The 17,916-nt window shown below is 43.7% G+C and overlaps 2 protein-coding genes across 6 annotated transcripts in view; one reads left to right on the forward strand and one right to left on the reverse strand.

The window, feature by feature from the left end:
* The window catches only part of LOC114883893 (RNA exonuclease 1 homolog), a 28,745-nt gene extending 14,676 nt beyond the window's left edge, over positions 1-14,069 (forward strand). The window contains exons 7-8 of one of the 3 annotated variants that reach the window (XR_003790720.1): positions 494-1,907; positions 13,979-14,069. Coding sequence is in view for 1 of the 3 variants with exons in the window: in XM_029202111.1 (XP_029057944.1) it covers positions 494-570 (77 nt within the window). In the remaining 2 variants the exon portion in view is untranslated. Of the gene's footprint in view, positions 1-493; positions 2,207-13,978 lie in introns of those variants that run through there. The other 2 variants (XR_003790721.1, XM_029202111.1) reach the window with 2 other exon arrangements.
* Positions 2,794-17,916, reverse strand: part of TEK (TEK receptor tyrosine kinase) — a 103,730-nt gene continuing 88,607 nt past the window's right edge. For 2 of the 3 annotated variants that reach the window (XM_029202110.1, XM_029202109.1), the window contains 8 exons: positions 16,546-16,656; positions 14,027-14,217; positions 13,364-13,477; positions 8,229-8,299; positions 7,240-7,280; positions 6,261-6,357; positions 4,618-4,717; positions 2,796-3,793 (listed from right to left, as the gene is read on the reverse strand). In XM_029202110.1, the coding sequence (XP_029057943.1) occupies positions 3,719-3,793; positions 4,618-4,717; positions 6,261-6,357; positions 7,240-7,280; positions 8,229-8,299; positions 13,364-13,477; positions 14,027-14,217; positions 16,546-16,656 (800 nt within the window). In that variant the 3' untranslated portion in view covers positions 2,796-3,718. Of the gene's footprint in view, positions 3,794-4,617; positions 4,718-6,260; positions 6,358-7,239; positions 7,281-8,228; positions 8,300-13,363; positions 13,478-14,026; positions 14,218-16,545; positions 16,657-17,916 lie in introns of all 3 variants that reach the window. The other variant, XM_029202108.1, reaches the window with a different exon arrangement.

The raw sequence follows: 17,916 nt of genomic DNA on the forward strand, positions 1-17,916 counted from the left end.
CCCCTGCATTGGCAGGCGGACTCTCAACCACTGTGCCACCAGGGAAGTCCCATCTACTTTTTAAAACTATGTCATTTTGTATCTAAGGTCACTCTTTGTCTAGAGAGGTGTACTTTTTCTCGCATCCCTTATTTCTGGCTTCTTGTCAGATCTCTGTCGTTCAGTGGTACCTGTCACTTTGTTGGTGTATCTCCCTGGAAACGAGGTTCATGGAGAAGGTACTGATGTGCTATCCAGTCATAGCAATGTAGTGACCACATGGCTGAGGACAGGTTACATAGAAAAAGGGAGATGCTTGTTCATCTGGATTTATGTAAAACATTTCTAAAGCAACCAGTAGGGGTTGTTCTAGGTATGAAATAATGAAATATTGATAAGTGGCCAGTGGTAATTTTGTTTCAAACTCAAAGACTTCGTTTTGAGACCATCCGTGGGTAACATCACAGAGTTGTCTACGTCTAATGTGCTATTTTATATTCTATACTATTTGGAGGTCACAATTCAAGTGAAAATGCAACTGCCTGCATGGAACTCTGGAAGGTAAAAGACGACCTGAAAGGAAAGAAGTAACCACTTTGCCCAAGAATATCTTAAACCTCTGCATTGCTTCCGTGACTACTTGGCCTCCACTGCTGGCAGTAGAGTTTGGTCTATAATAACATGAGGTTTCTCCACACTTTCGAAGAGAAGAGGAGAAGGAAAAGCACTGTTGAGGTCTATTTATTACATTTTAAAGGTTAAATTTCCACAGTGATTTCTAAAGTTGTGACCGGGGAAGAGCGGGGGAAGGAATTAGGTTTTTTGGAATTTGACTCATCTTCATAGGCAATGTACAAATAACAGCGGAAGATGGTTTGAAGTTGAAGTAATGGGTCCAGGACTTTCACAAAGGTCGTTTCTCAGGTTACTTAAATTCCTTTTTCTCTCTAAATACTTAGAACCATTATACTGCTTGGAGATAGAAACATCTTTACCTAACAAAATTGTAAGTCTTCTTTAGATCATCTGTATAGAAATAGAAGTGGAGATTTTCCTCACAAAATCTATGGAAGTAAATGTAAACTTTTCAGTGTACTATTAACATAAAAGTTCTGGTCATTTGGCTATTGTGTAATGTGTTTTTAATCTAACTAGTGTATTCTTACTTGATTTTGATATCAACAACTCACTGACTTTTTTTTTTTTTAAGGCAGTGTCCTATGGCTCTTCTAAACACACTGAAATCTAATCGATATACCCAGTACTGGAATTGTCTAATTTCCTTTAAGGCGTTGGTTCTTTCCTTCTTAATTGCTTTTTGATAATGTGGAAACTGGCCCATGGAAATGACATGACTTTATTCAGTTTGACTACTGACCTCTGAGTAAGTATGAATCTTTAATATTAATGCCGCTAACATGCTACAAAGCTACAAAGGTTTCTCTGCCAAGGGTAGGGACGAGACCCAGAGCTGTCAATCGTATGGTCTCTGTGCCAGGAGTAAATTCAAGTTGATGGTGATGATGTGCCCTTGGTAAGAACACCTCAGGTTTGCTGCTCTGGTACTTTGAATTTACAAGTAAATCTTAAGTATCACTGAATTCCTTTCTCTTTTTTCTTTTTAATTAATTATCTACTTTTGGCTGCATTGGGTCTTTGTTGCTGTGTGTGGGTTTTCTTTAGTTGCAGCGAGCGGGGGCTACTCTTCGTTGTTTGCGGTGTGCGGGCTTCTCATTGTGGTGGCTTCTCTTGTTGCAGAGCACGGGCTCTAGGCACGCAGGCTTCAGTAGTTGTCACGCATGGGCTTAGTTGCTCCACAGCGTGTGGGATCTTCCCAGACCAGGGCTCGAACCTGTGTCCCCTGCATTGGCAGGCATGTTCTTATCCACTGTGCCACCAGGGAAGTCCAGTTCCTTTTTCTTGATACCGTAAGTACTTCCTTAGTCATCTCTTACACCTGACGTGAAGTAAATTTGTAATGATGTAAATTTAAAGTATTTTAAATATATGTAATCAAGAAGGTCAGGCTGTTATAGAAAAAGCAGCTGTTATTGTGTATTCCAAAGCCACACGCAAAATTTGAAGACATTATCATCTACATTTTTCAGATCCTTGTTCTTGTTCAGTTCCATGTACATGCAGACCAAGAGCTGTCAGGAGTATCTCAACATTTGGGTAAAAAGCAAAAAGGAACTATTTATATATATATGTATATATGTATACATATATATGTATATAGATACATATATATGTATATATAAATAGTGTATGTATATATATATATATATATATATATATAAATAGTGTATATATATATATTTGGATCTACTTTCAATGGCTCTTCATTTGATCCCCTACTTAGTTGATGAAATAAATGCTGCGACAGCAGTCTTGCTTTTGTTGTGTCTCCACTGCATATGCTGTTGTGGATGAAGAGCGTTTGGGACAAATACAGTTTCCTGGTCATTGTTTCTGATGCATAAAAGTTGAGCAGATGGCAGGAATATGGAACATTATGCCGTATGGTGAACTATTAACATTGCAGCACAATTAAAAGGGATTCTAGTTCTAAGCCCTCAGTTCACATTGGAATACTACCAGAGGTGCAAGAAAACAGATTAGACAGTAGGATACTTCTGGAAGACGTTTCTAGGCTTGTGAGCTTGAGATATGTCTGGTGGCATATACCCACCCACTGCTCTCTGCATATTACCAACAAGGTAGAGGATGATAATTTAAGGTGTTTAAGGTGTTTTTCTCAAAAGTATAATACAGACGTTTGGCAATACCTATGAGACACATTCCTGGACAAAATGGGTAGGCAAGACATTTATTCACTTACTATATGATCTCAGTGTAGCATGTGCCTACAGTATAAACGGTAAACTCACAAATGATCAAAACTAAAACTTTTTACAATGTGCAATACAGGTAGGGATGTTAATCTGGTATGATGTCACATGTCTCCCAAATATAACTAACTCCAAGCTTCCTATTTTAATTTCTTAATAAACACATCAATGTTATCAAAGAAACTAAAACTAAATCCTATTAATTTATCAAACTTATACTTCTCTCAAAGTTCTTAGGCTTCTAAGGAACGAGATTTAAATCTGTTTTTCAGTGTTAGCATTCTGGACTGACTTGTGGGCTCTGGAAACACCTGACAAAGTTGTCAAATTATGGAATGAAATTGGGGTGGCTTCTACAGGTGAGGGGGAAAATTTAGAGATAGAAGAAGCTCTTTTATATCGCTTAGGTACAGACTTAAATCCATGTCCTGTAAGAACTCATACATTTCCCCTGCTTTTCTCACCTGTGCTATCAGGGTCAGGTTTACAATATTTTCTTCTACACAGCAAAACATAACATCCAATATATAGGTAAATATCAAAAATATCTGGGACAATGAGTTATGCACTACAGTAATTGTACTCTCACACCTTCCTGTAAAGTCCATGTTTTTAGAAAAATATATTATTGCATATGAAACCACAAACAGGCATTCTGATTCCAGCACATTCTTACTCAAAACAGTATATACAGTCCTAAAAGAGGGTACTATAGATTCACACACAGGGGTCTTACGGTGAATGTCCCAGACAGACAGCAATCTATATACACGTCCATATTCCATGTCACCTCTCTTGACAGAGGCTTGCTTGCTTGGCATCAAAGTCTCAAGGGTCTCTCATGCCGGTGAAGCGGAAACAGAATATACAGCTGAAGACGGTCTGTCCTAGGCTGCTTCTTCGGCAGAACAGTCGATTCCCGCGTAGGTAAACTTCTCATAAAGCGTGGTATTCACATAGGTCTAGAAGAACAAGAGTGGTTCAGAGACAAACTGGCTCAGTCCTGCCTCCGCCAGGGGCAGTTACAGTAATATCCCGTTTCCTTAGCTTGTTTCAACTCAAATGCAGATACTCGGGGGGTAGTTTTCTATCCTCATTCCCTCTGTTGTGTTTAACAACTTTCTTCCCGAAAAGCATCCCTTGACTTCTGCAAGTAAGATTGCTTCCTCTCACTTGTTTCAGTCTCCGGCTTCGTCCCTCCTGACATGCCCCACATCCTCTAAGGCCCCTTTCTCTGTCTGCTTCTCATCTCCTGCTGTGTGACCTCACCCACATCTTTGGTTTAATTACCAGCTGGGTTTTGATGACGTTCAACATCTACTTCCCTAACCTAGATTTGTCTTTCGAACCTCAGATCTGTATAGTCAACTACTTTCTAGAAATTATGATAGAATTCCTGACCCTCCCCATAGTAACCTGTAGACCACGCTCTGTTGTCTACCTGCTGTTTGTCCTTGGGCAAGTCACTTTTCACCCTTCTAAGTCTGTTTCTTCCTCTATAAAATTAAAGGGTCAGGCTGTATGACTCATGAGATTTAAGATTCCTTCGAGCTCGAATAAGCTAGTTCTATATGTTGTTCTACTGTGTGTGACTGTATCTTATATAGGAATCTTATTTCCTCCAAAATTGTAACTTCCTCAAAGTTGGGTCCACACCTTTTATGTCCCTATAGCACCTAGGGTCATGCTCAGGGGAACCTGTTGACTTGTATCAACTTTTTATTAACCACAATGGACACATGAGGAATTCTACTTAAAGAACCCCTGCTTTGATCTCCATACTCACCTTTCGTTCTTCTAACATCCTGTTTAAGGACACCAGGATCTGGGCAAATGAGGGCCTTTCATAAGGCTTCTCCCGCCAGCATTGTCTCATGAGATCATACCTTTGAAAACAGTGAAAGGGTTAAGTCTACAACTGTGCTTCAGGCCTGGGCACAGCCTCGTGTAGGGTATTGCAAAAAAGAGAATGTAGCCACCGAACGCATGGTCATCATGCTTAGCCAGTAAAAGACAAAAGTACGGCACCTAGGAAGGTTCTGTTAGGCCTCCCATCTCCCCATCCAAGTCCCCTTTCTTCTCCCAGTAGATCTAGTGCCTGCTTTAGGTACCATTACCACAGGATCTTGGTCTCAGCTATTCTGATTATCTGGAGAGAACTGAGTTACATGTCTAGGGCAGCATGTCCCGTGGAATACCACACCTCTCAAAATGTCAGTGTTTTATTTTTTTTAAATGGCCCCGTGCTCAAATAAATTTGCAAAATGCCACCCATCGCATCTTCCTCTTAGGGATCGACCCAGGAAAATCGTGAGAAGTCATTCCATTAAAAACAAACAACCTTTTTAACCAGGTTTAACCTAGAAGCTTCCCAGACATAACTGATCACAGAACTCTTGTGTCATTTACGTCTCACACTTTCCACATAGTTTAGGGAGTGCTGGTCTAAGTCAGCACTTTCTCAAATGTGGCCAGAACTACTTGTACTGTTAAAATGCAGATTCCTGGGACCCACCCTAGATGTACAGAATCATGTCTGGCAATGGGGCTCAAGATTTCACACGCTGACCAAGTGACTCAGGGGAACTGTAGTGCACAGAGCGCTCTCAGCCATCAGCCTGGGGTGTCAGAGATTCTATCAATAGAACAGTTTGTACTTTAACCGAAGTTTCATAAGGGCTGAAAATATCCCTCCTTATGGAATGAATCTCAAAAGGTGGAATTTTAGGGACTTTGTCCAGTGATGTTTCAAGTGTATCCAGGTTTTCCCAGGATGGTCTAGTTTTATATCTCTTGTACCATAACAATAATAACACCCTATTTCACTCTTAGAAGTGGCTTGGTTTGGATGATAAATTACTTGCTCAGCCTAGAGCCTTGCACTCTTCAAATCATGCCAGTTAGGCAGCAACTACATTGCTTAATTCTGGGAATGGCAACATCACTAAAGATAATCATTATTCCCCTGAAAAGAATACTTATTCCTGGAAAATAATCCTCATAGAAGTAAGATTTTATGAAGAAAAATCTGTCTTCCTTAATATAACAGCTCTGAAATCTCTGGCCCCAAAGTTAGCCTCAAGGTTTCATACATTTATTCGTGGATAATTTCATGAATTTATTTCAGACCTTTTCTGACTTTGTTGCCCTTTCTCATTTCAACCTTAAGATTCAACCAAGAATCATCACCTTAAATTCCTCCTGGATTTCTATGCCTAGAAAGCTGTTATTCCCTGCCCATTGCATCACAGTCTTAATTTCAAGAACCCCCTTGTTTCTGACTATCTGGGGTGTGCGTGTGTGTGCACGTGTGTGTACATATAGATAAACATATGTGTATGTATCAGATAGCTCCTTCATTAGAGTCAGTCCAAGAAAGGTACAGGGGGAAAGTTAGGATAAAATGGCCCCGGGTGAGGCCTGACTTACACCTCATCATCACAGTTTAGGGGCTTCTCCAATCTGTAGCCCTGGGGCAGCTTCTCGTAGAGTTCTGCACACGTCATCCCACAGTAAGGGGTGCCACCTGGAAGACAGGAAACGGTGCGCCCTAAGCCCCCTCGGATGCAGAAGGCAGCATCTCCTGCCCTGAGGCTATACAGCCAAGGGGCTGGGAGGAAGAGGGGGTGTGTCAAGCAATGCTGAGCGCCCGGTGTGATCTTCCTCCGGAGCAAGCCTACCGCACGTCACAGCTGGACTTCGGCTACAGACCGTGCTCCCGTGCGGCGTCTCCTTAGCGCAGAGGATCCACCACAGTCTCCTTCCTTCCCGTGCTATTCCTCTTCCCCAAGCCTGTCTACACACAGCACGTCTACTGTACCAATGACATGGATCTTTTTCCTAATTGGAAGTCTGTATTTATGTTATGCAATTCCTATTTTATCTATCAATGTTAATTAGAAAAGCAATACATGTTTATTGTGGAAAATACAAAAACTAATGCAGAAAAAAAACTACATTTTTTAAATCCTGTGTAGTCCTCCCAGTTTTTTTCATGTGTAATATTTATAAAATGGATTATGGGAATTTTTTCTGGTTTTTGGCATGCACATTTTCACATGGTATTAAATGGCCTTAGAAAATGTCTTTTCATAATATACTGTCTTCAAGTTATAGAAGTAAACTTATGACAGCTCTGTGACATCTGTGCACAAGCAGAGACAACTCAGAATGAAGTTCTTGACCATCAGGTTATTAGTATTAAATATGACATTAGACACAGGGCTTTCATAAAGAGAACCACGGGAGTAAACACACTCAAACATGGAAACCCGTAAGGTTCTTTTCCCAAGTGGCCTCTGTTGGCACCGAGTACACATTATCCTTGAAAGTATATGGTAAAGGAGTCCGGGAGGGGCCCACTCCCTTTGCCTAGAGCCTCACCTGGTAGGTAGACATGGATACTCACCTAAGCTAACAATCTCCCATAGTAACACGCCGTAGGACCATCTGCAGAGGGACAAAAGAGAAACCAATAATCAGCACGCACGTTGCCCAGTCAACTTGCTGCCCAGAAAGCCAGGGCGACTAAGCCTATGTCAGAAAAGGAAAAGTTACACGTCCGTTTCCTAGGCTAGGGCCTTGCACACAGCATGCATTATCTCCTCTTCGGCCAATGGAAGGATTATAACAGGGAAACAGTGTTAGCTCTGCCAGAGCTCCCACTCGCTTTAGGTAGAGAACGCAAGGTGGAAAGCAGGAGATTCTAAGCCAGACAGACCTGTGTCGGATCCCATCGCTGCCACCTGATACTTGTGTGACCTGAGACAAGTGACTAGAACTCCTGAGGCCTCTTAGTGTATTCTTCCAAAAGTGGGGACACAAATTTCTTAAAGTTATGCAGAGATGATGTGAGAGAACATATAAAGGCATACACTGAAGACACAGTAACACTCAGTTCTTCCTCCTGAAAAGAGGGAACCTGAGCAAGAGGGCTCAGGCCTCAATCCCAACCCTTCCATCCCCCGCCAGCCTGACACTTGTCACGCAGGCTGCAAGCAGAGATGGTGCCCACTGTGTCTGCCTGCTTTCCATCCCTGCCACCTCTGACCCCCAGCAGCTACTGTGGGCCGCCACCTCCGATCTAGGTCCTTGTGTTGAGGCCAGTCTGGGGAGTGGAGCCATGGGAAGGCTGGGATGCCCCTTGCTCCTCTGGAGGTGAGGAATTCACCACTTGAGGTCACTCCTCGACATGCAGAAAGAAACCCAAAGCCTGCCACCAGGGAAAACTGTCCCCTCTGTGGTTTCATTTAGTCTGGGATTTCCTGGGATTAGTGATTAGCTTTATTCCCCAGACGGATACGATATTCCTGCTTCTCTTTAAAACCTCTGTCGAATGGGTATTTTTCTGGGACAAAAAAAAAAAAAAATCCCTCAGCAGTGGGAGGCTTTACTTACACGTCACTGTTGGTTGTATACACGCTGTAATTTAGTGACTCGATCGCCATCCAGCGCACGGGGAGCCGTCCCTGGAGAGAACGAGGTGAGATGCCGCTTAGGCTGGACAGGGCCCCTTCCCAAGGCTCGCTGCTGGCCTGAAGCTGGGGCTCACCCAAGTCCACGGGGAGGTCCCCAGGCAGAAGGCGTGGCAGACTCAGGAACTGTTTTGCCCATGTCCCACCCACAAGTGTGCTTTTAAATTCAAAGACCTGCAAATCGTGTGAGTGTCCCACTTACCTCAAGGGGCCAATACCACAGTTTCATATAAAGAAAAATAACGATGTGTGCACCCTTTTTTTTTTTTTTTTTTTTTTGTGGTACACGGGTCCCTCACTGTTGTGGCCTCTCCCGTTGCGGAGCACAGGCTCCGGACGCACAGGCTCAGCGGCCATGGCTCACGGGCACAGCCGCTCCGCGGCATGTGGGATCCTCCCGGACCGGGGCACAAACCCGTGTCCCCTGCATCGGCAGGCGGACTCTCAACGGCTGCGCCACAAGGGAAGCCCATGTGTGTCCTTTTGCTAGTCACTCAGTTATTCCCTTTGTGGCTGTCAGAGGCACTCAGAGGTCTGAAAGGAGAGACGGGCCTAGGAACTGAGAAGTAAGCTGTAGTGCAGGAAAGGCTAAAGTGACGCCAGGAGACCGCGTCTGCCTGGAGGGGATTGTGCAGGAGTTTCCAGAGGAGGGCACACATGAGTTCGGTTCTGTAAGATGTGTAGGCACCATCAGGTGGATGGGGGAGGAAAGAGCATTTCAGGCCAAAGGGAAGAGTGTGCCTGTGACTCACAGAGGAGGTGATGACTTCTAGCCAGTGCCACGTGCATTGGGTTTGGAGACAGGGTGAGAGACACTTGCCCACCCTTTGGGTGCCTGGCCCCAACTCCCTCCAGGTTTGCCCCATTTCTTGGCTTATTGAGTCCAGGCTGGGGAAAATGAGATGTGGACTGGAAAACGTGAAGTTTGACTTCTGAGTTTTATTCCTAGTTTCCTCAAATTTGCTATGAATTTGGGTTCCTTTCCTCTCGACCCACCCCAGGAATACATGAACCCTACTGAGAGATGGATCCCTCCCTCCCAGAGATCTGTCCAAGCTCTAACAGTGGCATTTCAGCTTACATTAGCCAGTGGGTGGGGCAAAATCAGGAGTATTTAGGGGATCTTTCTCAGCCCCCCTCAAAACCAGAGCAGGCATTCTCCCAGACTCCCCTTCCATGAGACCAGCCCTGACCTGGATCCCAAGGATTATTCCTGAATGTGAAATTCTCTCCCAGTTCTTTATTTACTGGCACTATTTTGAAGCTCTTTCTGACCGTAAATCCCAAATGGTTGTCCTGTACTTTAAGGTTTACATATAAAAGTATCCTTTCTCAAAAAAGATCCATGGTTGCTAGGGGTGGGGTCGGGTTTGGGGTGTGAATAGGCAGAAAACAGGATTTTTAGGGCAGTGAAAATGTGTGAGATGCCATAATTAAAGACATATGTCCTTATAAGTTTCTCCAAACCCATAGAATGTACAACACCGGGAGCGAGCTTTGACGTAAACTATAAACTTCGGGTGATTATGGCATGGCAGTGCAGGTCCATTGGCTGTAACAAAGGTACCAGAGGATGTTGATGATGGGGGAGGGTATGCATGTGTGGGGTAGCGAGCATATGGGAAATCGCTGTACCTTTCTCTCCATTTTGTTGTGAACCTAAAACTGCTCTAAAAAATGTAGTCTTTTTTTAAAAAAGGATCCTCTCTCACATCTACATCTTCAGTGTCCTCCTCAACATCCACGCCTCCCTTCTCTCTATGTCCACCCCACCCCATCTGTCACCTGTTTTTCTCCCTTCCCCTTCACAGCTATGGAATGGAAAGAGTTGTCTCCGTTTCCTGTTTGGTCTTTGCTTTCATTTCCTCCCAACCAGCTGACCTCGGACCCCGGACTTCCCAATGACTGATTTCCATGCACACTTCTTCCTTTTTTTTTTATTTGACTGCTTTTGGATCTGCCCGCATGTGTCTGTCCCTACTGCTATCGCCTTGGTGCCGGCCACCACCACCTGCTGCCTGATGAAGCCACCTCTCCACGGACCTCCCAGCCTCTAGTGTCACCCCCTAGTGACCTGTTCTCCACACCACAATCACTCTAAATGGCAAGTACAACCATGTGGTTCCTTTCCTTAATGTTCTTTAATGTCGCTGTTGTCACAAGATCCCCAATGCTTAGGTGAGTCCCCAGATCCTTATCTGGCATCCAAAGCTCTTCAGGACCTTATCCCCACTTGCGTTTTAACTCCAACCTTGCATTTTAGTGTTTACTTATTGCCTTCCACAAGCATACACTCTTTTCCATAGTTACAATCACAGTGAACCTAACCGTTTTGGAACTTTCCACTCCCTTGGAAAGTTCCAGCCTTGCATTTTAACTCTCCCTCTTTTCTGCATCACACTCCAGCCATACTGAATTTACTTAGTGGCCAAAATTTCCATGCTTTCCTTTGCCTCTCGATTTTTATATATACCACATCCTCCAGGTCATCCACCTCATTCTTACATCTCCAATATCTATTTGACATTTACTGTAAAGCTTCAGTGTGCTTCCTCTGAGTTCCCATGGCACCTGCACTTTCCTTAGCCTCATCCACTGTTATGATTGTTCATTATGTGTCTCTGAGCTCTTTGAAGGAGAATACTGTGTCTGAATATTATCCCCAAACCTAGCACAAGCATGAAACATTATAGTAATAAATAAATCCATGCTGACGGGATTGATATATTAATCAATGAGAGTAAAACCCCAAATCACTTAAGTACGTTAGTTTGCAACACTTCCAGTATTAGCATCACCTGGGGGAATTAAAAAAAAAAACAAACTGATGCAGGATGCCCTCCCCAGAATAATTGAATCAGAATACCTAAGCCGCAGGACTCAGCATCTGTATTTTTTTAAATTTCCCCGGACGACTCTAGGTGCAACAGGAATTGAAAATCTCTGACTTAAATAATAGGCCAGGGCTTCCCTGGTGGCGCAGTGGTTGAGAGTCCGCCTGCCGATGCAGGGGACACGGGTTCGTGCCCCGGTTCGGGAAGATCCCACATGCCGCGGAGCGGCTGGGCCCGTGAGCCATGGCCGCCGAGCCTGCGCGTCCGGAGCCTGTGCTCCGCAACGGGAGAGGCCACAACAGTGAGAGGCCCGCGTACCGCAAAAAAAAAAAAAAAAAGGGCCCGAGAAAGTGGCTCCTCTGCCCTCTGGTGGTGTCTTGCTATACTGCACCCTTCTTGCAGGGAGCTTGCTCTTCTCCAATTCCTTCTCTTTTCTTCCCCTACCCTCACCCTGTCCTTTTCCTCCCCAGACCCCATGCTGCCACTGCACACTTTGCCCTTCCACTGGGAGATAGACTTGAGCCCTACCAGTGCTCTGCCCCTCTAAGCACTCCTCCTAAGTTCCCCAAGATACAGAAATCCCTACCCTTGATGAAATGCCGAGCAAACCAACCTTAGCTTTGGGGGGCTAAGGAAAGCAACCAAATAAGATGCGTGGATTACGGGGCTAAACTGTGTTAACCTCTCTTTCCCCTCATCTGGGGCAAATCCCTGCCCCACCCACGCCAGAGTGAAGGAAGGAGAGGGATTCTGTGATGGAGATAAGAGGATTCTAAGGAGGATGCTCCCAGGAGGAGTGGGGAGAGCCAGAGTAGATGGATGAGTGGTGGTAGGTCCTGCTTCTTTAAGACCAGCCCAGCTCCTTCCCAGAGAAACGTCTGTTTTGAGTGGGGCAAATCTGAAGAGTTTAGGGGAAAAAAAAATATTGCCTGGAAACCAGCCCTCAGGGAGGCATCTCTGGCTTCCAAAAAGTACTGATGTTAATAAGTATACAGGACCAGGGGCATGGTGGTCTCTAAGAACCAAAGGAGACTAACTTCGAAACCTCATCCAAAAAGGGAGTGGAAAGTTCCAAAGTGGTTAGGTTCACTATGATTGTAACTATGGAAAAGAATGTATGCCTGTGGAAGGCAATAAGTAAAGAATAAACAGCGGTGCTGTTTTCACCAGTTTGTGAACTGTGGACCATTTCCTCTAGAAAGCATTCTTGAGTATTATTTCTGTGTTATCTTGTCAGTAACTAAAATAAGTATATTGAAGAGAAAGGAAACCTGAGCTTGAGGATAAACACAGAAGCCTGAGCCTTGCTAGGAGGCAATTTGGTACCCACAAAAGTAAAAGGACCCTCTATATGTTATAAGAACTGGAGTCATCCCAAGAAAGCTGAGCCCAGGTAATGCTAGGAGAGCCAGGCCAGTGGACTGGACCTACCCAACACGTGCAAAGACTACAGGCTGTGTCACGCCCAACACTCTGCATTGCCCACCCGCTCAGGGAAAGCAGAGGGTGGTGGCATGTTGTCGGCACAGCACTAATGTCCAGGAATGTGGCATGTCCCGGGCTTTATGATTCTAGGGTGGACAAAAGTAGCAGAATGAGTCCAGCTTCTCTCTTCTAACACTGTGGTGAGGTTCTCCCGGGAGCTTGTATTTGAAGATAAAATATGAATGTTTAGGAGACTAGGTATCATTAGGTGAAAGTGGATTTGATTGGGGCTTGAAGAGTGAGCAGAGAACTTTTGGCAAAGAGGGAAATCTTATATGAGCATTTAGAAGTTATGAGTTTCTCTCTAGAGCATCCTTGTGATTTAGGAACCTCATTAATTGATTTCCTTGATGTTTTAGAAGGTATATTAAGTGTCTTTTATCCCCCTCCAAAGTTTGCTGTGCAAAAGGGGACTGTGGGAGCTCTCCAGAGGTTTCTGAGTGAGACCAGACCTCAGGGTCTGGGCTGGATTTAGACCTGTGTCCCTGCAGCACTAGGCTTGCGCGTTCAATTACTTGGCCACATGTGACAGGGCCTTCTTCATTGGTAAATGTGGACCCTCCAGTCATTTTAGGAATCAAAAATTAGAAAGGATGTTTGCTGGGCCAGGGCATTATCCAATGGGGAAAATGGTCAGAGGCCTCAGTCGTCACAGAAAGATGGTATTCTAAGAGAAACGACATCAGGAGAGGGAGGGGTGCCCCGGAAAGGATCTCATCAGCATCTGTTCTGAACTCACCATCGTCTTTTTCACATACACTTCTTGACCTCGGGACAATCCAAAATCGGCTATTTTGGCTACGTAGTTTTCACCAACTAAAATGTTCCTGGCAGCCAGGTCCCTGTGAATAAACTGAAATTAAAAAAAGAAAAATCATGTATTTTCAGCATCGCATTTGCTTTTTCACTCCATTTCGTTTCTTGCCTAGGGGCAAGAGCTTTGGGAAACAGAGAGGTCAGTGTGAAAAGGGGTTTTCAAAAGTCACCAGAATCCAGTTCCCTTAAAGTTCCTCTCCTAAATGCTCAGTGAGTGGATTCTGCCGAATGACCCACATGTCTCTGGAGGAGCAACCTGGGAGAAAAACCAGGTCATGAAATCTTCCAGTTGCCATGAATGGCCTCTGCTATTGTGCATTATTTAGAGCCAGGCCAAGCTAAGATCGGTGAAGGCACCTCACCAAATATACATGATGAGAGTCACTAGATAAACATACCGTCAGTGTTGGGCATGAACTTCTATATAAAGAGATGGAATATTAGCAAAGATATGAAAGTTAGAAGATTATAAGAAGGAATTAAGGAAGAGAGAGCGACCAAAAACAAATGTACAAACTTATCTAAACTCTGATTCCAGAGAGAATTTCAGAGGAAAGATGTCCAAAGCAAGGTCCTCAGTACGAACCTGTTTTTGGCTCAAGTAGTCCATTCCCCGGGCCACATCTGCTGCAAAGTGGAGGAGCTGCTGGGAGGACAGTGTGGAGGCGGTGCTGTTAGCGATGGCGAACGCGGGGTCTGTCTCCAGCACGCGGCTCTTGCGCAGGAAGTCAAGGAGGTTGCCGTGGGGGGCATACTCGATGGCCAGGTACAGGTACCCTGTGCGGGAAGGGAGAGAGCACCACTTTATCAGTAACCCTAAGCTGCCGTGATATTTCTGAGATGTGCTATGATTCTCGGGAAACGCTTATAAACCTCTGTTTTATCGTAAAGCTACACATCTAGTGGTATCAACCTCGGTAATGCTGGGGCCAGGAGGAAGGCAAGTGACATCATTCCTGCAATACTTAAAGTGCTTGCTCTCGGGGTTCCCCTCCCCACCTCTACCAAACATAGAGGGCTTCCTGTCACCTACTCGGTGACACTAGTAGAATGAAATCAAAGCATTTGCTTCCAGACGATCGAAGACAGCTAGTCCACATCACCTTTCATTTTTTTATTCAATCAATATTGAATATCAAGAACCTAATATGAGCCAGGCATGTTATTCCAGTATGAATCTAGCTTTTCCTGAGGGTTTTTTTTTTTTCTTTTTTTTTTTTTCGGTATGCGGGCCTCTCACTGTTGTGGCCTCTCCCGTTGCGGAGCACAGGCTCCGGACGCACAGGCTCAGCGGCCATGGCCCACGGGCCCAGCCGCTCCGCGGCATGTGGGATCCTCCCGGACCGGGACGCGAACCCGCGTCCCCTGCATTGGCAGGCGGACTCACAACCACTGCACCACCAGGGAAGCCCAAGGTTATTTTTTTTTAATCAAAAAACAATGATTAAATATCCATAGCAGAAGGACCCACACCAGGTAACTTTCTCTCTCTCGTGCCTTCTGCTCCTCCCTAAAATCTGGAACAAGTCACTATATTGCTCAGTAGGTCACTAGTCAGCAGAGTCTAGTGTCAGGGATTGCATTTTTGCCACCAGAAACCAGAAAACTCAACCTTTTAGGAAAAAAATAAAACAAAATAGTTCCTAGAGGAAACTATGGTGCAGTGTCTTATTTTTATTCCAAATTGCTTTCTCCTTTTTCCTTTTTAATAAAATGTAAGCTGCTTTGATAAAAACATTGATCTTTGGAGCCCATGAAAAGTAAAGTGGTTTTACTGTCTTTTAAAGGTGAATTATTTGTTTTTTTTTTAATGTTGAATGAATGTAAACTTCAAAGATATTCTAAGAAAGTGAAATTCTCAACAACAAAAAAATCTAGCACTCAATCTTGTTGTACGATAAAGAAAGATATACTTCAATTCTGGTATGAATGTGCTTTCTCACTTCTTTACTGAATTATAAATTTTAAGAGCCAACCAATAATGTGACGAGAGAGCAAAATTTTAAAAGATGTACATTCTTCTGCTGTTGTCGGTTTCTTTTTCTTTTTTTTTTAACTTTCATTTACTGCTGTCCGATGTTGATTACTGTTCTCAGGAAATAGCTCAAAAATAAATGTCATGACTTCATTATTTAACCTAAGAGACATGATCTGGCTTTCAGAATTACACCCTTATTGGATCACAGAATGACATATTGTTTGAAGTACCAGTATTTTTAGTTTAATAAATTGAGGAAAAGGAAGTAGTCTCTTTTCCATTGTTGGTATTTGTGCTGCAAAGTCAACAAGAGGTTGTCAAGTTTGTAAATAATTACTGTGTGGAGCTTTTTTGTTGGAGCAAATTTTTCCATGAGAAGTTAAGATTAAGCATAGATTTAGACCTACAAACCCAGGTAGCAAGCAGAGGTAAAGCCATGAAAGATTTCTTGTTACCTACTCATTCACAGCTAATTACACGCATTACAATAGGAAATACTCAATAAATACTTGAATTAATCATATAAGTTGGACTTAAGAGTATGTGTGACATAGGATAGTTGTAAAACTTCAGTGTTATTGTACAGGACATTGTTCTGGATAAAAACAAAGTATTGATGCTATTAGATATAAGCTTATTATTATTTTAACCTAAGCATCACCAGTGCTTTCACATTACAGTAGATTAATGGCATTCACAGATTTAACATTCAGAATATCAGTTCCTTGGGTTTGGAGGGAAAATGAAAAGGTAGGCGACTAACAAGAACAAATCTACTTCACTCTTCCTGGTGCTGAGGGCTGCCTCAATCCACTTAGTAGTAGCTGAGAAAACCTCTGGATTAGCAAAGGTAGAGGCATGTAGGAGCCGTGGATCTTTTGGGGCAGTAATAGCTGGACCACATCAGAGGCCAAAAGATTCAGCCTTGGGATCTACCTTCAAAAAGATACTAAATCTCAGCACGATCTATTAATGGGACCAGACATTCAGCCTGAAACTGCAACTTAAAAAAAAATAGATAACAGTCTTACATGACTGTCTTTCCTAATTTCAATATGGAATGTGCCTGGTTTTTTTTTTAAAAAAAAAAACAATCTGGCAGGAAAGACAGGAAAAGAGCATCTTACCACGATGTTCACACGCTCCTAAGAGATTGATGATGTTTGGGTGGTGTCCAAGTTTACAAAGCACCTCCAGTTCCCCAGCAAAGTCCCTGTGGTCGTCTTTGGAAGCATATTCTGGGAAGAAAGTAAAGAGTAGTGATCCCTTTCTGTTACACCTCTTCAGAAACAACTGTCCCCCCTCTGCTTCCCAGAACCTTCAGGTACACTCAGCCACCATTAGGTCTGGAAAACTGTGTAGAAATCAAAGATGACTATAATGCAGACGCTTCTTTATTGTTGGGGGCTGTCCTGTACAAAGTAGGATGTTTAGCTGCACCTCTGACCTGACCCACTAGATACCAGTAGCCCAACTGAAAATGTATCCAGAAATCACCACATGTCCCCCCGGGGGCAAAATCACCCCTGCTTGAGAACCACTGCTCTGAAGTTTTCCTGTTGAAGCTCTCAAATACCCAGGGAAATGATTTGGTCGAGATGGAGCTGCGTCCATTCTTAGACTCTGGCTCTCCCAGCTAACTCTACCGTCCAGAGACAAATATGCTCAGGGATAAAAACAAAGTTGTAGTGAAACATCACCAGTAGTGTACACACCTTGCTTTATTATGATAACTTTACTTTTTTCATAAACCAGTCCTACTGAAAAAACTCAAATCTCAAAGACATTTTCATAGAAGTTGCTTGGTAATCAGGAAACAGTTGCATTTATTTCTATTCCTTTCATTCCATCTGTCCACTAGCACTTTGATCAGAGGGAGAACCACCAGTCAGGCTGAAGAGAAAGCTCTTTGGCTGGTGCACAACTGGCTGATCAGCCTGGAGTCGGTGACAGTATGCTATTATGGCTTTTTGAAGAAATAACATTGGGGGAAACGGTGAGAAGGGAGCTGGTAGCCATGTGCATCCCTGAACATGCTTGGAAATTATGGGAATGTTTCATATGGGCTAAGGGTACCCATAAGGCTGACAAGTAGGCAATTCCAAGTCGAGGACCCTGTTTATACCACAGGGACCTGAGGGTCAATACCTTGGAAGCATTTAAAAAACAAAGCTCTTTAATAATAAGGCTGTCAGTAGCTGCCCTCTTTGCATGCATGACTTTTCCTGCAAAAAGTGTCTGCCCTGGTGCCCTGTTAAGCTATTCTACCTCTTCACATGGGCATGAGATAGACAATCAGCTCAGGTCAGATGCCAATAAAAACTGATGCTACAAAGTTCTACACCCTCTCTCCTCTCACTACTTTTACTGCTTCCTAAAGCTCCCTGTAACTAAAGTGGCAAAATGAAAAAGGGATTTCTGGATGCTAAGCAAGGGGTGTGTGTGTGTGTATGTGTGTGTGTGTGTGTGTGTGTGTGTGTGTGTGTGTGTGTGTGTGT

This window comes from Monodon monoceros, unplaced genomic scaffold (assembly GCF_005190385.1).
Source record: "Monodon monoceros isolate NGI ecotype Baffin Bay Population unplaced genomic scaffold, NGI_Narwhal_1 Super_Scaffold_5, whole genome shotgun sequence".
NCBI lineage: Eukaryota > Metazoa > Chordata > Mammalia > Artiodactyla > Monodontidae > Monodon > Monodon monoceros.